The 26,451-nt window shown below is 40.1% G+C and overlaps 1 protein-coding gene across 1 annotated transcript; it reads right to left on the bottom strand.

Moving 5' to 3' along the window:
- Positions 1-3,297: 3,297 nt before the first annotated feature.
- Positions 3,298-6,464, bottom strand: LOC121635466 (E3 ubiquitin-protein ligase TRIM35-like). Its single transcript, XM_041978625.1, has 2 exons — positions 6,309-6,464; positions 3,298-6,193 (listed from the first exon to the last, which is right to left on the bottom strand). Exon 2 carries the CDS (start codon positions 6,174-6,176, stop codon positions 4,815-4,817), a length of 1,362 nt encoding a protein of 453 aa, XP_041834559.1. The 5' UTR covers positions 6,177-6,193; positions 6,309-6,464; the 3' UTR covers positions 3,298-4,814.
- Between the last annotated feature and the right edge of the window lie 19,987 nt (positions 6,465-26,451).

Raw genomic sequence — 26,451 nt, 5'->3', positions numbered from 1 at the left:
TCTTTTTCAAACCTCAGCCTGAGGTCTTTGTTTCTCACCGACTAAGGTGACTTTTGCATGATTCCAGTGCTGTCTGTAGGAGCATTTTTCCAGCTGTTCTTGCCGTGCACTTCACCCCAGCCTCAGTTTGCTACTGCGTTTGACGATCACTTGATGTCAGCGTATGGTTCATTAATGATGAATATGAGGTCATCCCTTTCAGATCAAAGTTGCTTTCACCCTCTGCCAGACTGTAGCTTTGTTGACCTCATAAAGCAGAATGCAATGTTTTTTGGTAGTAATACTAGGAGATTGTGATTTGAGGATAAATAGCAGTGGTCTTTTCGCTTTTTTTTTCCATAGCTGTATATGTAAGTAAAATATACCGAAGCAGGCTGATCTTCTTCATCACAGGAGGAGGAAGAGGATGGAGAGAAGACACCATCTGCTGGGGTCCAGAGAAGCCAACAGGTAGCTAACAGCAGATCTCGACTAAAACTACTAGTCAACCTTATGCATGATTCATTTGACAGCAGAATAGGTAAATTACCAATATCTGATCTGTCCCTATATGTGTATATAGGTGGGTGTATGTACATGCTCTCTATAGACGTCACACAATATGTACATGCCATTCAATCTCTTTATCTGTGTCTTGTATTTAAGCGCCTTTCTCTTTATCAGTAAAGTAGTAGGCCTTCAGGGACAATGTGTGTGCATTGGTGTGTGTTTATCTGTGTGAAGAGGTGATATAAACAGAACCTGACAGCAATAACATCTTGTGTAATGGGAACAACTGGTGTGTCACAGTGGAGAGTGAGAGTGCAAATGATGAAACTTTCTTTCGGTCTCAGCTCAGCCGTTGTTTGCTTGGCGTATGCTACACTGAAACAGACTGAGGCAACACAGGTTCATTTAGAATGAAGTGGAAAAGAGCAGATGCACAAGGAGTGAGAACAGGTTTAAAGTGCCCCAGTGGATGAGAGCGAGCACAGCTGGATGTTCTTTATTTTTCTACAAGTCTAATTCTAAACGTGTTTGATATGCAAATTTGAGTGAGGATCTTCTAATCAGATGGTTGCAAACTGCTCTGCAGATATTGTTATAATAAAATGAACCAAACATACTCCAGTAAATAAAAACACACCAGCTGTGTCATATGATGTGCGTCATTTGATATCTGTGGCATGAAACCAAAGAAACAGTCAGTTTAAGTTGACTAAATGTACCAGCCCAGGGAGAAAAGACTGAATTATGCTTTATTTCTCTGTTTATTTCACACATTTTTCTTTTCAGTGCTGAGAAAGAATTATATATTCTAATTAGTCCATGCATTTGTTAGTTGGAGGCAGGAATGCTGTAATTCATACTGCTGGAATGTCAAAGCTCTGAAAAGTTGGCAGCTGATCCAACAGAAAATGTTCTGACAGACTCTTACAGAAGGGATGATATTGCTCGTTTTAGTTTCCAGCTTCCTTGACTTTACAGTATATATTTTTCCAACAGAGCACTTCACTTAGATTGATTCTGAAAGTTTCTGAAAGAGGAGACAGAGCCTTCAGTAATCAGGCTCTTTTTCTGCAGAACCAGTTTGGGTTCAGGAGTCAGAAACTCTTTTGTCCTTTACAATTATGATAAAATTTCCCTTTTTGATAAAACTTGAAGTTGTGTCTGTGACATTTTAGTAATCAAAGTTCTTTTTCCTTTTACATTTCTTTAAATCCTTAAGCCCAGATTTCCTGCTGTTCTCCACATGGCTGTTTCACTTTCTCTTTATATAAAATTTACTCAAAAGCTATCTCTTACAGGTATGGCCCCAGGTTTATCTTTTCCAAATTGGGAAATCAATGCAAATTTCCGTAACTTTATCAAAGGATAGGGCTTGGCTAATATAAAAGTCTGTGAGTCAGAGTAAGATTCTGAATGAAGAGAAAGACCTGATGAGACGGGATGTTTTAAACTATGAGATTGTGTTAAATTATTTAAGTTGCTTAACAAAGTGTTCTTTCTCCTAATGTAGGTGGATGCGGCTTTAATGCCAATATTTAAGCAGAATGCTTACTTTTACTTTGAAATGGGAAACAAATAGTAAAAACCAGTGTTTTGACAACCCGTCTTTGTAGCTTACCATCTTCATAAATATGTAATTCCTAGAAGGATTTATCATAATAACACAGGCCATGAGCCATGATGAGCAGCTTCCACAAGCTTAAGGTTGTTTTATTTTGGAAGACAGTCTGGAAATACACATATCAGGCAAAACTGATGGGTCTTACATATTTAATATGACCCTTCTCTTTTCTCTCTCCGTCAAATTCTGCTGTGACTGAATTTTTGAAAACAAGATGGCAATTTAATTGTTACTTTTACTTCACCACTTCATCTTTAATAAAGATGCTTAAACTTCAACATGCTGTTGTTCTCTGTTGTAGCTCATTTGATTTTAATTCAGCTGCAGGCTGCTCCTTATGCACTCCCTGCAACCACAAATACATACTTGTTGCTGTGTGTGAACATCTCTCATTCTAAGACATCACTACTGGCCAATAAATTATGTTAGATTAATATTTGATATGAACATGTTAGTGCAGTTGTTTGATTTGAGGGTTAACAAAGAAATATTCTTAATGTGATGACAACCTTTACATTTATCTGCAGATAAGCATTAACCTGATAATCTGCAGATAAATGCATATCAAACATCTGCACACAGCCTGGGCTCTGAAGTGTTGTCTTCCTACATGAAGGCTGCCATCTTTTCTGTCTTTATTTATTTATTTTAGCTAGAAAAAATGTATATCTCATAGATGTACAATAACGCTTTAAGATCCTCTCACATAACAGTTTTAACAAGACTCAGTCATGTCCTGAAACAGGTCAACACTGCAAAAAACAAAACTCAAGCTGTTGGTGCTGTGTCTTCTCTGAGCCTCTCTGAATTTATCTTGTGTTGGCCATGGGCAGAACTAACCCTGTAATTGGTGGGAAGTGTCCCATTCACACACTTTGGTGCTGAGCAAGAAGGAAATAGCTGCTGCTGATGTTGATAGTGTTTGCAGCTGCAGGTTAAATCTCCTGAGCCACAGTCACAGATTATCTGGACCTGAAGCTCTCTGCAGGCTGTTGTCACTTATAGCAGCAGCTGCCAATAATACAACCTGACAGGGAAGAGCAGCCAAGCAGAGAAAACAAAGATTCACATTTTACTTACCTGGGTTTGGTCGCTACTACGTACTCTCCACCATGAAAAGAATAAGAAGTGACATTTATGCTCTTGTTTTTAGTGGAGGACCAAGATGAAGACAGGAGGCAAGTAAATGATGTTAATGAATAAATTTTAATCAACAAATTAAAAGTAATGCACTAGCAGAATAACCTAAGAACAGAAATGCAAAATACAAAGATGAGCAATAACAAGACCAGGCTAGCACAGAAAAAAAAAAATTAAAATTAAATAAAATTAAAAAATAAAATATAGAAAAAAATTAAAATTCTACAAACAATAGTGTTGCCACTTCTTATTCTTCAATTTAAACATCTGGACCATGTTGAATTATCAGATTATGATCAGTAAGTGCTTCAGAGAATTGACCTAATATAGATGCATCAGGCTTGTAGAAGTAATTCACCTTGTGACCCAACAGAGGGCACCTATTGCATGCTCTGGTAACCTAGAAAAAATACTACTACTACTACTACTACTACTACTACTACTATTATTATTATTATTATTATTATTATCATTATTAATAATAATAATAATTATTATTATTATTATTACCACATTTAAAGAAGTCAAAGCGGGTGCTCAACATCAATTTGATGGAACTGTAGTCAAGCTGGAGACTTTCCCAGCTGCCATCACTAGATGGGTCACCTGTCAATCCTTTTGGAAAAAGTAACAGTTCTAATCCACAATACCACCACCACACTATTATACACATGATTAATTGCAGAGCTCTCATAAGGAGCAAAAGAAACCTGGTAATATATACACACCAACTGGATTTGTGACCTACATGATGCAGGTGTGACAATAAAGTAACAAAAGACTGGAAGCAAAACTGAAAACAAAAAAACACACAAAGAAGAAACTGCTTTAAAACAAAACAGCAGGTTAAGATACATGAAACATGAAAATCCAAATGTCAACAAAGAACATCACAATAACCCATAAACAATAACAGGATTTGCTGTAGAGCTCAGTCAAACAGCAGCTTCGGGTCCACCAACTAGAAGTGTACTAATCAATTTATATCAATGGGTTAATGGTTAATGCAAAAATAAAAGAAACATAAAATACACTATAATATTTTTTATATAGAAAAGCTGCAGCTCTCTAAGAAAATACAATGAAAAAAGGAAAATCAGGAGTGTTCCACCCTTTGTAAATGTCTTAATTCACATACTCACTGCTTTGAGTAAAATAGTGATAACAATCATGACTACAACTATGATAAATATTGTAAAACCACAACAAAAAAGCAGACCATTGCAGTTTGCCTGCTTATTCACCTGGAACAAAGCAGACTGTAATTTACTGTTGGCTGGTTTCATGCCAGCATTTTTTAAACCGGTTGAACAGGACCAACCAGCACTACATTATTTAGATTAGAATCACATCCAATGCATCATACGTGACAGTGAATGTGAGGGTAAAGTGAGGTCATGTTCACTGTAAAAAACTGGTTTAAGAACAAAACAAGAAGCGCTAAAATTATGGCCATCGCTTCTCGCCTAATGGAACTGTGCTGTTGAATCATTACCGAGAGACAGAAGTGTTGAGATGATGCTTTGAGGAAACATTCATGTTTATCTGATCATGGACTTACAGATCACATCACTGGCATTATCTTCAATGGGTGCGCATTCACAACATTAAAGTATGGAAAGAGCTTCTCGGTTAAATTGTGAGTGAAAGTGTGTATGTGTGTGTTAGTATCAGGATCAAAGAATGACAGCTTTTGTTTTTCACAGTCCAAATTAACTCTGATTCTCTTGAATTTCCCCTTTATTTGGAGAACCACTGTAGGATTTTGCATTGAGTCTGCTGTATATTCACCCTCATAGAAAGAAATTTTTAGTAATTTTGATGGTTTTTCTAACTTACTCTGGACAGGTGTTGCTAATGCCCCCAGTGCCCAGACTGGACTATCTCCAACCTCAACATCCCAGCTGTGAGCGCCTGAGTCAAAGCCCTCCGAGCCCAGGACAGCAATGTAGTAATACATCCTTTCAGGATTCTCAGGAAGCGGCTGTGTCTTCTCACGTCTCACACTGGTCAGATCTTCTGAAAGGACGAGGTCTCGATGAGCAGTATTTGGATCTAGAATCACAGGTGTGCAAGGTGTGTCCTTCATCTTGTTCCAGATGTTAAAGTTCAAGTTGCCCAGATGTTTTGCCACATCTATCAGAGCTCCTGAAACCGGTTCTGGATCATTCAGCTCGAAATGCTGCAGGACTCTTTCCTGTGCTTGACTATAGTTCTGCAGGAATGAGACATCTGCAGCCCTCAGCTCTTTTTCTGTAGCTCCGACTGTGCCTGAAAGAGCTTCTATATCTCTCCTAAGACCTTTAATCTTCTCCTTCATCATCTCAGTCTTCTGCTCTTCTTCCTCCCTCAGAGCAGTAATCCTGGCCTCTTCTTCCTCTTGTAGAAACTGGTGAAGCTTCTTAAACTGCTCCTTAATCTGCTTCTCTGTGTGTCGTGCCTGGACTTGAATGTATTTGGCTGTTTGATCACAGTTTTCTTTAACTTGTTCAAAGAGCTTGAGTTTTTCCTGCACAGGCATCAGGAATGTCTCGAGCTCCTGTTTGTAATCCCTCGCAGCCTCATCGGCAGGTCTGAATGTGTGGTTGCTGTGTGCTTTTGAATCTCGACAGATAATACATACCAGCTGCCCATGTTCCAGACAGAAGAGTCGGAGTTTCTCAGAATGTAAACTGCAAAGAGGTTTAGAAGCCTCACGATCTCTGTCACGCAAATAGGCCTCACACAAATTCTTCAAAGCCAGGTTACAGGGTGGGTCGCTCTGAGACATTGTCTTGCAAACCGGGCAGTTCTTTGAGTTTTCATCAGACCAGCTTTTTTGCAGACAGGACTTGCAGAAGCTGTGGCTACATGTTAGGACAACAGGATCTTTAAAAATGTCCTGGCAGACAGGACAAGAGAGATTCTTCTTTGATAGTGAAGCCATTTCTGTTTCTCTCTAAACTGTGAACAGAGCACATAGTTGAATAGTGAATTCACTCTCTCCACAACAACAATATTTTTTATTTAAATTTTTTCCTTAGCTTTCATCTCTCTTTCTACATTAACTAGTACTCACTGTATTCCTGGCGGGGTTTCCTGAATATTCCTCAAGAGTTCTTCAAAATCTGCAATATGATAGGAAAAGTTAATGTCTTCCTTAGCCTCTGTTTCACTTTTCGTTGGAAGAATTTGTCTTGTACTACCAGCTTTGACTCTTGGTAGGTGAGTTAGATAAGAGGTGGAGCTTTACTCTTTTGTCCTGAAACTGAGAGGGTGTGGAGCTGTGACACGGAGTAAAGATTTGATCCTTCGAACAGAAAAAACTGCATATTGGTGTAGACATGTGGGTATTTTAAGCTTGTGGAATAAAATTATTTGTGGGCCCATGTTTTGCTGTCAGGGAAGTGTTTCAGGAAACAGCCAAATATATTTTTTAAAAACCCTTTTGTGGAGTACAATTCAGGGAAAACTGATCAATGAACGCACATTTGTGAGTGGAAAGCTGATATTTTGGCAGCAGAAATGTGCAAAGGACAGACCCATGATGGAAAAGGTTTATCCTATGGGGAACATGAATGTACTCTTTGAAAACAGCAACTATTTGCATACTTTGCAGTTTCATGGAAATACAGGCTCCAGTTTGCTCAGAATTCTCCATTTACAGTAGTGGTCTCTGAAGCCCCTCTCACCTCTTTAAAAAGGTGCACAGGGCTTCATTCCACACCGGCTGTTCCAGCTGAGTTATGCATCCTGCCGCTAACCTAGAATGAGTGATTGGACAGCCACGGGAGGCAGGTAAAAGTCATTTTTTTCCCCAACAAAAGGAAAATCGGGCAACCAAAAAAGAAAACAAAGAAGGAGACAACATGAAATGAGGAGCAGCTTATTCTTTTTTCTGTGAGAAAAGAGGTGAGCAGCACCTGAACTGGCACCCAGTCGGAGCTGATATCAGCAGGATGTTAGGATTCAGTTATTGACAACAGAATAATTATAATCAGAAACTCGTTAAAATTAATGATGACAATCATTTCACTCAGGTAAAAAAAAAAAAAAAAAAAAACAGTTTGACTTTGTACTGATATTTTTACCTTTCCCAGGCATCAATAATGACATATTTAGCACCAGTGGATTCCTTGGATTCAAGGTTGTAAAGAAGCCACTGTCACCACAACTGACTGCAACAGACTTAAAAAGCAAACAAACATGAAACACGATGTTAACACCTTCTGATCTTCCATAATTTTACTTAAGGTTAAAATTGATACAACGAAACTGAGGAGGAGAATATTCCTTTTTAAGGAATATTTTAAGGCTATAACGAATGATGAATAAGGCAGAGTCTGATTTTTATGACTGTCAGTGCATATGAGTCACATTTAATATATTATAATAACTAAGTGATCCTGAAAAAGGCTATTTTCTGATAATTTCTGATCAAGCTTCGGTGAACAGTAGATAGACTGACTGAGGGTCCACACAAAGCTTAAGATTCAGCTTAAAAAAAAGGAAACTAATTATGTATCTGAGTCAGGTAATGAAGTGCCTAAAGAAACTATTTATAATTGATTCTTCACAAGGTTTCTACAGCATACTTGTGTATAACTTGAACCAAGTGACATGCTTGAATGAAAACATGCATTTATATGAGAATAGTCAGGTTTAGGAACTGGAATGGAAATTAGTGGAAACAGAAGAAGACAATGTATAAAAATAAATAAAAAAAAAATGGAAATTTGGATAGAACTTAAAGTATTGCTCAGAATTACTTGATGTAATTTTGTAAAGAGCTATAATAGATTGGAGCGAATATTAATCATTTAAACTAACCTGACAAACCGTTGTTAAGGCTTTAAGTGCTGGGTGGCCTGAGTGTATGTACCCTTACAACCCAAACAGGTTTGGGTTGTAAGGGTACATACACTCAGGCCTTCAACTGTAACCGAGTAAAAACAAAGACTTAGATAAGACTAAGATAAGAAACTTAAATGTTGTACTTGGAATCTAGCTATTCAAGACTGTCTACCAACCTAAACTAAAAATGTTCACACACCCTCAGTTGCAAGAGTGCACTGCTGAAATACACTTTTTTAAATAGTGAAAGTGTTAATGAGTCATCTTTTTTCTGGCTTAAAGTACAATGAAGGAAAAAATCATGTCACAATGTGGTATTTACATTGTAGATGTGCTTTGTTTTCATGCTAAAATCTGACAGAAGTAATAATAAATAAAAATTCTATGAAATTTAACCAATAGAGGTCAGACATTGCTTTTCAACCATGATTCAACAGAATTATTTTAAAAAAATCATGAAACAGGCTTGGACAAAAATTTTGGTAACCCCTAGAAAAGACTGAAAATAATGTGACCAAAGGGACATGTTAATCCAAGGTGTGTCCCATAATTGGCATCACAGGTTTCTACAATTTTGTAATCAGTCAGTGGGCCTATGTATGAGGCTACAGGTAGTCACTGTGCTGTTTGGTGACATGGTGTGTACCACACTCAACATGGACCAGCAAAGGAAAGAATTGTCTCAGGAGATTAGAAAGAAAATTATAGACAAGCATGTTAAAGGTAAAGGCTATAAGACCATCTCCAAGCAGCTTGATGTTCCTGTGACTACAGTTGCACATATTATTGAGAAATTTAAGATCCATGGGACTCTAGCTAACCTCCCTGGACATGGCCGCAGGAGGAAAGTTGATGACAAATCAAAGAGACGGATAATACAAATGGTAACCAAAAGAGCCCAGAAAAACATCTAAAGAGAGTAAAGGTGAACTTCAAGCTCAAGAAACATCAGTGTCAGATTGCACCATCCATCGTTGTTTGAGCCAAAGTGGACCTTAATGGAAGACGACCAAGGAGGACACCATTGTTGAAAACAAATCATTAAAAAGTCAAACTACATGTTGACAAGCCACAAAGCTTCTGAGAGAATGTCCTATGGACAGATGAGACAAAAATGGAACTTTTGCAAGGCACATCAGCTCTATGTTTACAGACGGAAAAATGAAGCATATCAAGAAAAGAAACAACTGTCCCTACTGTGAAACATGGAGGAGACTCTTATGTTCTGGGGCTGCTTTGCTACATCTTGCATAGGGTGTCTTGAATCTGTGCAGAGTACAATGAAATCTTAAGACTATTAAGTGATTCTAAAGAGAAATGTGCTGGCCAGTGTCAGAAAGCTTGCAACAGGACAATGACCCACAATACACAGCTAAAAACACCCCAAGAAGGGCTTAAAGGAAAATCATTGGACTATTCTAAAGTGGCCTTCTATGAGCCCTGACCCTAAATCCTATTGAGCATCTTTGGAAGGAGCTGAAACATGCGTCTGAAAAGGCACCCTTCAAACCTGAGACAACTGGACCAGTTTGCTTATGAGGAGTGGGGCCAAAATACCTGCTGAGAGGGTGCAGAAGTCTCACTGACAGTTACAGGAATCGTTTGATTGTAGTGATTGCCTCAAAAGGTTGTGCAACAAAAATATTAAGTTAAGGGTACCATAATTTTTGTCCAGGGTCTGTTTCATTAGTTTATTTTTTTTAAATAATTCTGTTGAAGCATGGTTGAAAAGCAATGTCTGACTTTCATTGGTAAAATTTCATAGAATTTATTATTACTTTTGTCAGATTCAAGTTATTTCTATGACCTTTGTGAGTTTTTCTTTCATTAATCGAAGGGTACCAACAATTTTGTCCATGTGTGTTCTATTTTTGACCTATTGCATCATTTTATGGTAAGAACTTTGCTCTAAACCCTGTTGTAATCTTATGCTTGTCTTCCACCCCATGGTGGATACCTTGTGCACTACATAGTATATCACATGGGAATATAACATATATATATATATATATATATATATATATATATAGAGAGAGAGAGAGAGAGTAAAAATTTCATAAAGGGACAATACACAAATACAGATTTCAAATAAAAAATGAAAGCTGCAAGCAGCGATGAAGGCCCTCTGGTGCCACTCCGGCCTATTGCCAACCGCCCCATCAGCGGTTCAGATATGTTGTTTTATATGTAAGTTAAATCAATTTCGTCTCTCATGGCGAGATATCAAAGTTTGAGGCCCCACCCCCACCATGCCTTTTCTCCTTTGAGAAAGTTTTTGATAACATTTGATCACACATGCCTCTGGAAGCTTCAGAGTGATTTTGAGGTAAATACGATAAAATCTGTAGGTGTTTTGTTCAATAGCAATGCCAAGAATATGGCAAAAAATGACCCTAAAAATCACACTTTTTTCAAAATGGCCGACTTCCTGTTGAAATTAGCCTATAGGCACAATAGGGGAATTTTTATTAGCCCTGACATGATAAATCAGATGTGGTGAATTTCATGCATGTCGGTCCACGTAGGGGGCGGGGCTGGTTGATCAAAATATTGTAGGGGGCGCTATAGAGCCACTATGTCACTATTCCAGCATATGTCAATTTGGCTCAGTTCCACGTCTGAATACGATCCTTCCTGCCGAGTTTGGTGGAGATCGATGGTACACCGGGTGAGTTACAAGTACTTCCTGTTTGATGGCGTCGGACCAATATTCGCCATGGTTACGTTTGGCGAAGGAACTTGAGATTTTTATTGTAGTATCATGAAAGGGTTTGACCTGTTGTGAAGCACTTTCAAGTGTCTGGGGTTCATGCCTGAGGAGAAGGACCACGACAACTGCAAAAAAGCACTTCCTGTTGAAAGTGGGCGGGGCTTAGGGCTAGACCGGAAGTGGTCATATGGGTCGTGTTCGGGACCGGACCATGACTAAGCCCTGTGAGTTTGATGGTGATTGGGTGAAAAATGAGGGAGTTATAGTGATTGATGATGTCATGGCGTCTTATCGAAGTTCGCCATGGCGCCACGGTCTTGCTTTGCAGTGTAGAGCAACAGTCTTCACCGGATATCATCCCCAACTTGTTTTCAGGTGTCTGATGCAGTTTGACCCCGGTTGTGTTCAAAACGTCAGAGAAGTGGGTCTTCGAGTAAAAAACATGACTTCCTGTTGCCAGGGGGCGTGGCCTATTCATAATCCAATAATGACCACATAGATGTGTTGAGGATGGGACTAGTATCATACGAGGCCATTTTGGGTCAGAAAAGTTGTTTTATGTGGGAGTTATATCAATTTCGTCTTTCATGGCGAGACATCAAACTTTGAGGCCACGCCCCCTGTACGCCGTTACTCCTTTGAGAGAGTTTTGCATAACTTTTGATCACACATGCCTTCTGAACATCCTCAGCCATTTTGGTGTCAATACGATAATATCTCTAGGAGGAGTTCGTTCAAATGCGAGGTCAGTAAAACGCCAAAATGGCGACTTTGACCCAAAATGGCCGCCTTCCTGTTTTTTTTAGAGCAGTTCTCCAAGAGGATTTTTTGTTCGCCTGAGCATTTAGAACATGTGTAGTGAGTTTCATAAAGATTGATGACGTGCAGTGGCGGGGCACCACAAATAAGTGGCGATCTCTTTCAATTTTGCCTGAACAGTCCCGAGCACCCCAAAATACAAAATTTTTCACATTCCAATGGGGGGTTAGGCAAAATTTGGTGAGTTTTCGAGCATGTTCAGGCCCCCAAAAATGCACCACCGTCGGTGCTTGGGCCTAAAAAAAATAAAAAAAGGCTTTTCTTCCTTTTTTCTATTCTTTCTCAGCTCAGGCCTTAAAGGGTTAGGACTTACTATTAGCGGACTGAAAAAAAACGGCGTTTATTGGACTGATATTATTTAGATCTAACAAATCATCTGTAATTATGTCTGCTTGTTGATGTCAAAGATGATGAAACCCAAGAAATGACAGCAGGACACAAAAACAACACATTAGAAAAAATAAGATCTCAAACCAAATGATGACAACTAAGTATTTGGATTAAAAACGTTACAATTAGTCATTGCCACCACCACTCTCCATGGACTACTGTTTTACACCCAGAGGCAAGACAGAAATTATCATTGGTCCGACCTATTGATGTGTGTGTGTGTTATCATTTATTATCATCATTTGCATTGATAAAGCCTCAGGTATGACTGTCATATTTGCCAGCAAATGGCTGTCTAACTGAATACACACACCCCAGAATATTGATAATAAAGATCAATAATTTGATACACTGGTGACTATTAGAAAATCATACAGAAAAGTTCATTGATAAATGAGATTGGAGGAGAGAATGGACAGTTTGAGATGCCAACAAGGTGAGGCCAATAAAGGTGTTGTTAAAGGTCACGACTGTGTTTTTAGTAAGTATCTTTCTTGTTCCTGGTGTTGTTCCTGTGTTCCACAGGAATACAAAACTTTAAAATCGTGAACAAAAATTAAGCTACAAGCTGAACATGCAAATGATACACAATACCATCCTTTTCACTGACCCGTATACGGTTTAGATGAGGTTGTCACGGTGTGGTGGAGATGAGAACCCAATAGCAGACTCAGGCTGGTAGGAGGCAGATTGGTGCAGGAACAAGTTTTAATGAAAGAATCAAGAACACTCAGGGACCATACAACAGGAAAATACCACAAGGGTCTGACAAAGGAAACTGAAAACCAAGGGGTTTAACTACACTGAGGGACTAAAAAGGAACAGTTGAAGTGAATGAGAAATCAGACCAGGTGAGCTAATGAACAGGATGCAAAACAGAACACAATACACAGGGGGAGTGAACCTACAAAATATAACAGGAAACCAGAACTAAATATGACATGACTAAAAACCTTAAATCAAAACCCTAAGATCATGACAGCGGTCTGAGTGTATGGCATAACTTTGAAACAGAAAACATACATGATAGCTAAGGGCTTTTATTTAACTATTCAAAGGGTGTTGAACGATTTAATGATTCAAAGTCAACGATTAAGTCAAATACTGGGTGTCCATTGGTAGGCTTGCCGCGATAACAAATTTTGCTGTGCGATAAATTTTCTCAGAAATGATTGCGATAAACGATAACATTGCGCAAAGCGATAATGTTGTCATTTTGAGACCATTTTCAACTAATATAATGACAAAGCCATAATAATGCAAGTACAACCTTTCAAAGATCAATACACTTTAATTTCTAAAGAACATTTTACACTGGAACTGGAAGAAATTTTAAATATCAAAACAAAACAAATAGAATGGACTCTCAGTCTCATTAACAATGAATGAAAAGCACACAAACAAAAACAATAACTATGACAGATAATAAAGTCTCGGTTCTGTATAAACAAAATTGCCCTTAAAAAAACAACAAACGGAACAAAAAAAACCAAAACAAACATGGGGCTCTGACAGGGTAACTGGTAAAACCTGTCATGTTAATCAGGATGTACTCTTCTTGTGGTTTATTATTGTGCCATCAGGGTTGCATCGGTCAGAATGCATGAAGATAAGAGACTTGCTTGAACTTGAATTTTTTTATTGTGGTTGAGCAAGGTAAACAAGGAGATGACCATCTTTGGCTTATTGGTAGGGCCTTTGTAGGTATTCGAAGGTGTGCTGTATAATTCACACCAACACTATAATAATTACAATAACATATCCAGCATGAAAAAAACTGCGGAGGTTATGGAATAGCATGATAGAAACAATAATATAAACAAGCTACAATGTAAGCTAACATACGAAAATCGCTCTGTTTGAGTCTGCCCGAGCCAGACTGGAAAAACATAATGTTAAACTGTAGCAGATTAAACATACCTCACTGTTGCATGAACGCACACAGTCACAAATGAAAACAAAAAACCAATCAGAACAGTCACTCTTTAAAACAAACTTTTGCCACTACACTCTGTACATCTACTTTTCCGTCTTTTTTCCTGGCGAGGGACAGCGGCCGTGAGGCTCCGCCTGTCTAGTTAACGAGCAGTCTATTAATCCGCCAGTAACAGACGCTCTTCGTTACACTGCCAGTTAGTACCATTGTATTAAAAAAAAACCTAGAAAAAAAACTGGCGCATTGTTGCTGTTTATGAAACTGAAATATCTCCCTCGTTACTGCGGGTCAGACTGATATATGAGAAGTGAATGAACTGCGCTGCTGCAACGCGAAAGCTGCGCCTTTTTCACATATGCCGGGACCACCAGCCCCTTGCGGCCCACTCAGAATCCTACCGAACCTCTCGATTAGCCGATTGATGTGTATTTCAGCGTGAGAATCGGAGGTTTGAAGTGAGAAGCCACTCAAATGCACGAGTCTCACGGTCGAATGCGTGAGAGTTGGCAGCCCTTAAAACAAACGCGGCATACCGGCTCGCACAGGTTAAGTCGTTCACCAAGGTCTCGTGCTGCAACATGCTGCTGTCAAATACGACACGAGAGAGATTACTCCGCAAGAAACAGAGCGTTCAGTCGGGATACTTCATAGTGAAACCTGTTGTCATTCAGGTCTATGGTAAAGTAAGATAGAAAAAAAAAGGAAAATGATCGCAGCCGACAAATTTATCACTTCATTTTTTCTTACCCATGCAATTAATTGACTTGTTGCTTATCGCGACAGGCCTATCCATTGGTATATCATAGATCTCATAGTTCCCTATATTCCCAACAGATCACTTTGCTCTCAGCTGCAACTTGTGGTTCCTACAGTCTCAAAGAGTAGAATGGGAGGTAGAGCCTTTGCTATTCAGGACTAATGGAAACATCTACTAGTTTGGGCTCGGGAGGCAGCCCCGTTCTCTATCCTTAAGATCAGGCTTAAAAACCTTGTTTTTTTTTTTTTGTTTTTGTTTTTTTTTCATATATATAAATCTTTTAGTTAGGGTTGGTTAGCCATCCCTTATTTTTGCTGCCAAAAGCTTAGACTACTGAGGGGACGTCTTATGATGCATTCAACCACTTCCTTTTTTGTCTCTTCATTCTTTTATTTTCTATTTATATATTTATGAACAGTATTGGCATAATTACTTGTATTTCTCCTCTCTCAGCAGATCTCCCTGGTTAAAAGTTGTGCTGTCTGTCGATTGAGGCAGATGAGCTGTCCTCTCTGAGGAGTTAAGGTACTGCCGGAGGTTTTTCCTTCTTATTAAAAGGGAATTTTTACCTTTCCACCATTGCCCACCTTGTGCATGCCAAGATGGGGGGAATTGAAAAAGTTCAAAGTCAAGATCGGATGCAATCCACTTTTTCTTAACTAGGATATTATTTTTAATGAATTAGCTTGTATAATACTGATTGATCACAATGAAATGGCTCAAATTGATTTGACTGTAAAGTGCTCTGAGATGAGGCTGTGAATTGACACGATACAGATTAAGCTGAATTGAACTGAAATTAACTGAATTAAATTGAAATTAATTGAATTGTATTAATGCTTATTTGTCAAAGCCCCTGGTGTCACCAAGATCTGGACTAAATTTTCTTTGCTGTTGGTAGAGCTGGGCGATTTTTGTATCAATCCGATATGAAGTAAATCCAGTGCAAACATCGCCAATGCAATACCGATACAATAAAGATTAAATAGAAATATGCTACTGATACTTTTTGCTTGAAATTCACAAAAAAATTATGATTTTGCCTTTAATTACTGACTGCAATTATGATCATGATAAAACACAGTACAAAGATTTATGTCAAAACATTTTTTATCAAACTGAATGGTAGAATTGAGAAATTTAAATTCAAGATCTTTTGTTTGTACACAACATAAAATAACATCAACAATGTAACAAAATAATAAAACCAGCCTAAAACTTCTCATGAACCTCTTGTAGTTCTAGATTATCTTGTAACTAAAGATAAACCACCTTCTCTAAAATCTTAGAAAGATAAGGCAGCCGGTATACTCCATAGTGAAACCTGTTGTCATACACAGGAACCTACAGATGTTGAATTATTTCAGAAATCTGAGAGACAGTGACAGGTTCAAAATGTTCTAAGACAGCAGAAGATACAGGAAGATATGCCCCTCGTTCCCCTAAAACTGCCCACTGCTCTATAGTACATCTAGAAATGGATAAAAGCAGAGCTGAATTTCTCATTTGGGATGAATAAAGTAAAAATTTAAATTTTTATTATCATCATTATCATGTTGCTGTTAAAGTCGCGATATGTTACCTTCCGACGGTGCACCAACATTTATCTGGAGCTTTTGCAGCCCAGCACTATTATGCTGCTGAGAAACTGCACTTCACAACTTTTTCTTCCGGGACGCCGAGTGATGTTGAAGCTGAGCTTTGGATTATACACCAACTGACCGTGTAGTGAGACATCTATGCCACCCCAAAAATAATCACAAATCCATCCTGGCCACCCCAGTGAAAATGTTCTGGCTCCGCCACTGCCTTTACTTGCCCAGGAGGTGAGTATTATTGCAAGTGTAGAAAATTTAAAAGGGCAGTACTGAAAATAGACATCTTTAAGTTTGAGGTTGGCCTCCCCAGAGAGGCTGAGTGAATGGATGTGAGAAGGTTTTTGCATTATCATCAAAATAATCGTTTCAGTGTTTTGGATTTGGCTAAAGAGCTCAGATGCATTAGTTTAAGAAAAATTTGCCTGTTTAGTCCAAAATCTAATAAATGCCAAAGAAGACAAAGAATAACACACTTACTGTTTACAAACGTTAATCTGTAATATACAGTTATTTTAGCACATTTTTGTCAGTATGTTTCTGAGAAAATGTGGGTTCAGTGTTTTCATAAAAAAAGTTTTCTTAGGGGAGACTTACTGTCTCAGATTTCGAAAAATACTGCCCAAGGAAAACACATCCACAGATTTACAGCTGCTCTGTTAACATAAAGCTTTCTGGGACAACCTCCCCACATGGTGACTTCTGAGAACGAAGCAGAAAGTTTTAATTTCTCCCATGAGTACTGGTGAGTGAGGCCGAGTGAGAGAGATGAACAGAGATCTCAACTAATTACTCTGAGATGAACGCTGATAGAAGCATTTCTGTAGAGTGCCTTAGAAATTTATGGATGTATGTGTGTGTGTTTGTGTGTGTGTAATATCAAACTTTGTTAATCAGTAAACTCAAACATGCTTAGTTCTTTTAAAAAACAAACACTGAATAATGGCGTGTCAAATCCAGCTTCACATTATAATTGAATAAAAACAAATCCTTGCTTCTTTATTTCAGAAAGCAGTCACCCTGAGATGCTTAAAAACTGCCAGAAACTGAATTTTCTGTTGTATTCATCCTCCAGTAATTACGTTTAGAGGACTGATTTTGACCCAGTAAAAGTTGATCACTGTAGAAATTAAACATAGTAACTGGGACTATAATATAACATTTTAAGTAAACATTCAAATGAGTAGAATAATAAATTTATGGAAAGAAAATCGACTCAATATCATTGTGTGTGCGTATGATTTGTAAACAGTGTAAACTAATTTGTGTGTAACTTGGGTAGTTGTATGTGTAATACATGTTTTGTAAACCATATAAACCATTATTTGCGTAACTGGGTTTTTGCAAATACACAAGTAAATATCTAGAAATATCACACAAAATAAATTTACATATGCACAAATTACAAAAATGCACAAACATTAAGGTTGTACACATTACTTTTAAAAACATAAATAGTTTTGTGTTCAAAAAGACTTCTACACATACCATTTGTTAAATGCATGTTCAAAAATCACCTAGTATGAACAGACAAAACTGCATGAGACTCTTTTCACACCTCTGAGAGCCTCACGGCTCCGTGAGTAGACGGTGAGTTTAAGTGCTTTTGAAAAGCTGGTGGAATGTTTGCATTTAGTGTGGAATGCAATCAGTAATGCAGGGTTTGTATTTGGGTGATTCTTTGTGGCAACATTTTTCATGTTGGCATGTTTGTCTTACCCTGATTTTTTCTAAAATGAGCCACATATTTACAACAAAGTATTATGCACTTTAGTGTTTGCCATCATTTCAACATAAATAAAATGGACTTCAGATATTAGTTTGTATTTTACACATTTCTTTGGTGACAAACATGCTCAATTTCATTGTGTCCACAGTGCAATGCAATCAACTTCCTCTATTTTTTCTTTCAATAACTTGATAAACTATACTAAACTTTATTTTATTATGCACTTGAAGTTTGTGAAACTATATTTTTTATTAGCTATTTCCTTCGTTTTGTGCATGTCCCTGTAGTAATTTTCCACCCTGTTAGAATGTGCTTCAGACTACAATCCCATAAAAACAATTACAGGAAATGACATGATTTGAACAAAATGAACAAAACAAAACACATATTTAGTTATTAAAGGTGTGTTTTCTGTTGCAGGTTAGCTAACTAAATGTTGATCTGTTAAAGAACTACAGATTCTGTCACGATCAGGAGGGAGGATCCAAGGAGATGTACACACGGTTAGTTACTGGTGAGTGTTTATTTACAATAAGAATGTGCACGCAGGTGAATCCCGTAGGATGTGAGGCTGGCAGGCGGTGCGAAGAACAGGCTGGCAGGCAGGCAGGGCGGAGCACAAAGCTGGCAGGCAGGCAGGGCGGAGAACAGGCTGGCAGGCAGGCAGGCAGGCAGAACAAGTCGGGTAGAGGACGCAGGGTGAAGGGCTTGGGAGGACAAGAGACACGATTAGCACACAGGATTACTAGTCAGACTTGGATTTGTGCCGAGCTGGTTACCACAAGAGCAGTACGATCCAGCGAAGACTAGACGTCGTCTGGGAGTCTTTATGCTCGTCCTCTAATGATCCAGAATGTGCTGCAGCTGAGTAGCGCAGACTGAGAGCGCCTCCTCTCCTCCAGATTGGGCGAGGGAGGAGATCCATGCGGGATGCTGACAGTGGCCCCCCCTCAAGGAGAGCCTCCAGGCGAACCACCACCACGAGCCTGACGGAAAGCCCGGATGAGGCCAGGATCCAGGATGAACGACCGGGGAACCCAGGAGCGCTCCTCGGGCCCATAACCCACCCAGTCCACCAGGTACTGGAAACCCCGGCCACGGCGGCGCACGTCCAGAAGGCGGCGGACCGCAAAGGCCGGACCACCAGCAACGACCCGGGCGGGCGGAGGGGGCCCGGAAGGAGGGACCAGAGGACTGGACAGGAAGGGCTTGAGGCGGGAGACGTGGAAGACCGGATGAACCCGCATGGCGCGGGGCAGACGAAGCCTAACCACAGAGGGGTTGATGACTTCCAGGATTTCGAAAGGCCCTAGGAACCGGGGAGCCAGCTTGCGGGACTCCGTCCGGAGAGGGATGTCCTTGGAGGATAGCCAAACCTTCTGACCAGGCGCATAAGCGGGAGCGGAATGCCGGCGCCGGTCAGCCCACCAGCGGTTACTGGCAGCGGTGCGCTCCAGCGCGATCCGGGTGGACCGCCACAGCCACCGACACCGCCCCAGATGGCGCTGAACAGAGGGAACCGCCAGGTCAGCTTCTTGGTCCGGGAACAGCGGAGGCTGATACCCCAGGGACGCCTCGAACGGGGACAGCCCAGTAGCAGCAGAGATGTGGGAGTTGTGAGCGTACTCCACCCAACAGAGATGGGAACTCCAGGAGGTCGGGTTGGCAGCAGCCACACAACGCAAGGCGGACTCCAGTTCCTGGTTCAACCGTTCCGCCTGGCCGTTGGTCTGGGGGTGAAAACCGGAACTAAGACTGACTGTGGCGCCCAGGGCAGAGCAGAAGGCTTTCCAAATGCCGGACACGAACTGGGGCCCTCGGTCCGAGACTATGTCCGCAGGCAGTCCATGGAGGCGGAAGACCTGCTGGGACATAATCTCGGCCGTCTCAAAAGCCGTAGGCAGTTTAGGCAGAGCCACGAAGTGCGCTTCCTTGGAGAACCGATCTACCACCGTCAGGATGGTGGTGTTTCCCTGAGACGGTGGTAGACCGGTGACGAAGTCCAGGGCTATGTGGGACCAGGGTCTGCCAGGAATAGGGAGCGGGCGAAGAAGTCCCGCCGGAGCCTGGGAGGAGGTCTTTCCCCGAGCGCAGACGGGACAGGCAGCGACGTATTCCCGGACGTCCGCCGTCAACGTGGGCCACCAGAAACGCCGCCGGATGAGGGCCGATGTCCGGGCCACCCCTGGATGACAGGCGACTCGGGAGGTGTGACCCCACTGGATGACCTGGGATCGAGTGGCATCCGGAACGAACAGCCTGTTGGGAGGGCCGGTACCAGGATCAGGCTGAGTGCGTTGCGCATCACGGACGTTCTGCTCCACCTCCCAGGTTATGGCAGCAATGATGCACGAAGCGGGAAGAATAGGTCCAGGGTCAGAGGAGGGATCCTTGGAACCGAACTGACGGGACAGGGCGTCCAGCTTGATGTTCTTGGATCCTGGTCTGTAGGTGAGAGAGAGGTTAAATCGACCAAAAAACAACGCCCACCTGGCTTGCCTGGAGTTGAGGCGTTTAGCTGTCCGGATGTATTCGAGGTTCTTGTGATCGGTCCAAACTATGAAAGGGTGAGCTGCCCCCTCCAGCCAGTGGCGCCATTCCTCCAGGGCCAGTTTGACCGCCAACAACTCCCTCTCTCCGACGACATAGTTCTTCTCCGCCTGTGAGAGACGCCGGGAGAAGAACGCGCAGGGATGAAGGACACCCGACCGGTCCGCTCGCTGGGACAGGACAGCTGCCACGCCAGTGTCGGAGTCTTTATGCTCGTCCTCTAATGATCCGGAATGTGCTGCAGCTGAGTAGCGCAGATTGAGAGCGCCGCCTCTCCTCCAGATTGGGCGAGGGAGGAGATCCATGCGGGATGCTGACAGATAGATTAGATAAAAAAAAGTTCCATCCTGTTGGGTTTCACCTGTTAGGTCCATAGACCTAGCAGGGTGGAAATTAAGGTGAAACATAATAATTATAATGATGATAAAATATTATTAACTTTATTTACTTCATATTTATAGATGTGTGTGTGTATTTTAACATTATATACATATACATTATATACTTGCTTCTATTGTTCGTACTCTCAAATGTAAGTCGCTTTGGATAAAAGTGTCTGCTCAATGACTGTAAAATATAATAGAATAGAATAGAACATGTGCATACATACATACACACGCACATATGTGTGTGTGTGTGTGTACATATGTAATTACACACACATAACTATCTACTTATATAAAATGTTTTACACAATACTACAAGGTTTTGCAATAAGATACATCGTTGAAAAAATGCTTTGTTGAAAAAATGCTGAAATTACACATATTTATTAGAAAATGGCTCCAGCACTGTAGTACAGCAGAGATACAGCCTTGATACAAGGCAGGGCGCGATGCAGACCCCAAGAGGAGAGCCAGATACCTTTAAAAAGAAGGAGAGAAATGTGAGAGAGACAAGGAGACAGGAAAAAAAAGAAAAGACTTGCACTGAGCAAGAAAAGCGTGCCCAGAGAAAAAAGTGGAGGGAAAGAAAGAGAGTCCAGGGAAGAGGTCAGGGCAATGATACCTTCTCCACCCGAAACACCCAATACCACCAATACACCAGTAGGCCCTTCACCTGCTGAATATTCAAGGTTTGAGCTCTGATCTGTAAAGTGTTATTTGTTAGAGTAGGTTCCATTATTCTAATCTTAAAACGTAGGAATACAAATGCATGTTAATCACGACTTGTGATTTCTTTTCTGTTTTGGGCAAAAAAAGCTAGGTCAATGTCAGAAAAAAAGACAAACACAGAAAAACTGGAAAGAGAAAAACAGAAAGAGGTGGCAATGGAGTCAGATCTATCAAAACTTGGACAAAACTCGACAGGATCCTTGATCGTTCTGTACCTCTGAGCATATGCAGAAAACTACTGTTTCATGCCTCAGTTGTAGAAGAAATACCAATAAATAAATAAATAAAAGAATACACAAATGGAATAAGAAAGACATGTGCTTGCCAGAGTCACCATGCGCAAAATGATTAAAAAATACAAATTACTGACACTAGCATGAGCAAAGGTGCAGGCAGGGCCGGACTGGGACCCAAACTCAGGCCGGGAGTCATACACTCACTCAGGCCACCCCAACACATATACTGCATGCATATGCTCACACTTGCGCAAGTGTACATTTAGGAGGGGTTCCCAAATTTTATCACGCAGCAGCCCATCTATGGAGATATGTTTGGCTCAGCAGGACCCACCAAATATTTCATGCAGGAAAATAAGCCATGTCATTACCACCGGAACAGAAACACATGCACACACACTTCATATGCAGTTTTAACTAAAACCTCAGACATCAACATTTACCCAACAAGCATAAAATGCTGCAGACACATTATTTAAATCCACGCTGATTAAGTTAAAATGTTCCCTCATCAGCCTTTAACATGGATAAAATGTTCTTCACTCAGTTGTGCAACTACTTGTGTGTTGGACAGGGACAGATGTGGACAGTATATGTGGACAGACTGTTATAGCCAAGCAGCCAAGTATGAAAATATCCACCTCTCAGTTTAATACAACACAAATAATTAACTAATTATTTTATTTATCCAGGTTATACCCCGAAACCCCAAATATGAGCTAGTGTATATAAATGGCAGCATATCCATGTGTAGTTCTGTGTTTGGGCTGATGTTGCTTAATAAAAAAACAACAAACCAGTGCAATATTTCCAACAGAATAAAGTTTCAGGGGGTAGCAGCCTACCAACTCCTTATTACAGCTACATAAAAGACTCATGGAGAATCTCAACCAGTGGTCATCATGTTATCTTCAGATAAAAGTTTGCTCCCAAACAACACCCTGTTTCTCCCCCTGCATCTGTCATTTATTAAACGTTAACTCACGTGACCATGCGGGTGCGTGGGCACTACTGCTGGTGGAGGATTTGAAAATATCAGAAATTTTCCGGCATTTCCCGCCTCCTCTTCAAGCGCCTTCTTTTTTATAAGTTCTCTTTCAGCTCCCCCTTTCCTCCTTTCTTTTTTCTGAGTTCATCAGTAGGCTACCAGCACCACGTTCCTCTGTCTCTCTGCTGTTCCGCCTCCACGTGCTCTCGTGTTGATTAGTTCTCGTAATAAAAATAAAACTTGAATACTGATATTTTTAATCAATCGCCAATTGGTGAAGATGAAAGCTGATGAACACAAATCATTTTATTGGTAGGCGGGCGCCAGTTTCTGCAGACCAATCAGCTGCACCAATGTAGTTCTCCATTATTCTTTTTTACTTTTTATTCTTTTTTTTTCCCTCCAGTTGGGCCACTTAAGAGCCTAGGCCACCGGGAAAAATCCTGCTGCTCCCGATGGCCAGTCCGGGCCTGTGTGCAGGGTGACATTACATCACGTAACTGGAAAGCAAGGAAAATTAGGGCAGCAGCAAGAGAGAGAAGTTTTTAGCCTTCTTCTTAAGAGAGGATGTCAGCCAACTGACAACTAGGAAGAAAGAAACAGTCACTAGAAAGAAGAAGAAGAAGCAAAAGAGGCTGTTATTGGACACTAAAAATTCTCTACAAACAGGTGAATTATACACAGCAAAACAATGGCCTCTCCTTTCCTTTTGCTCAATATCACCGTCCCGAAAGCATGACCCTGCGGTGATCTGGGCCCACTAAATCCAGTCCTAGATATGATCATAGAAAGATTTCCTCAGGTCACCCACCTCTACTTCGTCAGGGATGAGCCTGCCACCCAGTATCAGTATATGGGAAACCTTTTCCTTCTTTCATCTGAACCCTGCAGAAGCGACTCTGATGTGACTTGGAATTTGTTTGAGGCCAATCATGGCAAAGGGGTCCCAGATGGTGTTGGGGGCACCCTTAAATGCTCAGTCGACAGGCTTGTTTGCATGGAAGAGGACCTCCCCAATGCAGAGATGCTCTTCCTCAAGCTCAAGCAGCAGGAATCAGCTGTGGACCTCTTATTTGTACGTGTGAACAGTGTGGAGGCAAAACTAAATAAACTGACGCAGGTTAGTGCAGTTCTTATCCCTGTAATTCAAGTTTTTTTTTTTTTTTAAACTTATATGCATGTATGACATTTAATACTTACCTGAAATCTTCTAAAAATAAGGTTATCAGCACTCACCTTTGAAATTAGCAAATGAACATAATTAGCAACATTTATATTGCAGTACTCTTGTTACAGTGAAACTACACCATAAACGACAGTGATGACTGTATACAAAATGTTTGTACGCAGTTTATTACACTGTCATTTATGGTGTAGATTAACTATAACAGGGACACTGTAATATAAAGTGCCACACCCTGCAATCAGCAGTCAAGATCAACATCATATTTACTCAAAAACTTGTAGTTAGATGTGCATCTACAAATATTGATAAGGTTAGCAATACTCGCCTGTGAAAATAAAAAAAATTCTACACTCATCTAAGCATTGGTGTTTTAAGCATGCTTTTAAAAATATAATACTTATATAGTAGTAATAATAATATCACAAATACTTACTTGAAATCATATTCAATGGTATGCAGATTTCATGTGTTAGAATAGTGTTCCAGATATATGATGTGTACTCACTAGCACTCACTTTTTTTTACATAGGTACCCCCATTGACAACAGTGAAGGGAACAATGAGAATCCACCAGGTGATCAGTAGCTGTAAAGGGAAAATCCACTACAGAGACATCACCTGTTTTTGCCAGAGAGCAAGGACTCATAGACTGCCCATGTTTTGATTTAAAAGAGGCAATCCTGCAACTTGATGAGCAACCTCAAAAGAAAGCAGCCACACCAGCATGTCGATAAGACGTCATTACAGGTGACCATGTTAGTCGATGGTGTGTGGTTGAATATGACCATGACTATTACCATCACAAAGGTGGAGGATGGGAACATTGAAGTGAGCTGTCTCCATTAAAAAGGAATCAATAAGTACTACTGGCCCAGTCCAAGGAAAGACATCAGTTGGTATGATGACAAGCCTGTACTTTGCCTAACAGAGCAGCCAAATGCTCTCCATAAAAGAAATCTGCAGCTACATCCTGCCACATGGAAGTCAACTGAAGAGCAGATGTAGTGTTGGTTTCCCTTCATGAGATGGTTTGTGTGTTGTTAATGACCTTTGTTCATATTTGATTGTTATGAGTTATGTGTTATGTGTTGTTGTTCCCCATAGCATGTTTCATGTTTTTTTGTTACTGATTTTTAATGTTTGACTTAAGGTGTGTCCCAATTCAGGGTCTGCACACTTCAAAGTTCGAAGTACTGTACCAATTCACAGAATTTGAAGGACGCTCCAAATCCATCCTTCAAATCCGCACTTTATTTGGCTTCAAACAAAGGATGCTGGTGATGCATCCTTTGCTGCTTCTTTTCTCCCAAAATTCATTGCGCACAAGATGGTGGTGAATCAGCAACCAAGCTCAGAAAAGTCGTATTAACCTTAAAAAAGAAAGTTTTTTCTTTTTTAATCATTTTATGACAATTCAAGTATTGTGGTCACAAGAAACATGTTGCAACATTTTTTTTTTCAAAAACAATGTTTATTAATTTTTATGGACTGTCCCTTGTAGGGGACATTAGGTCTTGCTTAATAAACATTGTAATGGTGCAGTTATAATAGTGTATTATTTTTTGTATGGATTTTTTTAAAAATCCTTTCTTTTAATGACCATTTAACAAGATTAAGACAGTAAATGAAGAAACTACAAATTCTCTGGTTTTGGGTGCCAGGGACATTTCTCTCTGAACTTTACAACTGTAATTTGGCAACCTCATATGTTTTTCTGACAACCATTTAATCAGGGCTGGGCGATTATTCGATAAATCGAATTTTGCATTTCTGGCAATTAATATTTATGAAAATCTGGATTTTTTTCCATAGTTATTTAGCAGCAGACATAGCCCTCCCTCCACACCAGAACAGTGTGATACAGATATAAAGTTGCCTATTGACACAAAGTACTTTCTGTTCATCTATAATTTTTTTGTATTTATCTTTTTTTTCTCTTGTAAATAACATTTACTAAGGTCTATTAATTATTAATAATTTAAGTCTATTAATATTTTTGTTAATGTGATTTTAGTTGATATGAAACATTTTAATGCCAATAAAATCCAAAACAAAAATATTATTCAGGTCACTCAACACAATCCAGGATTCAACCTACTAATGTCTTAGTTGTGGCCCTAATCTGTCAGGTGTTTCGAGCGGCCCGCATGTTTATCTGCATATATATCAGAATTTTTTAACAAATAGTTCCTTGAGATGCGTCTTGCAACGCATTAAAATGGCTGGGTGAAAGAGGTTGTTGCTTCTTGGTGTACATCAGTATGTCACCTGAGTGCTGTGGTGTGGAAAAATTAGATGAACAAACAAGAAAATGTTTAATACAGTAGGATGGTAAAACTTTTCATATTTGCCGTAGT

Source organism: Melanotaenia boesemani, chromosome 3, assembly GCF_017639745.1.
Source record: "Melanotaenia boesemani isolate fMelBoe1 chromosome 3, fMelBoe1.pri, whole genome shotgun sequence".
Classification (NCBI taxonomy): domain Eukaryota; kingdom Metazoa; phylum Chordata; class Actinopteri; order Atheriniformes; family Melanotaeniidae; genus Melanotaenia; species Melanotaenia boesemani.
Note: the sequence above shows the minus strand (reverse complement) of the source record. Positions and strands in the feature narration are given on the sequence as shown.

Bases quoted from the DNA above. Each gene is read 5' to 3' on its own strand.
- LOC121635466 (XM_041978625.1), bottom strand. From the start codon at position 6,176: ATGGCTTCACTATCAAAGAAGAATCTCTCTTGTCCTGTCTGCCAGGAC.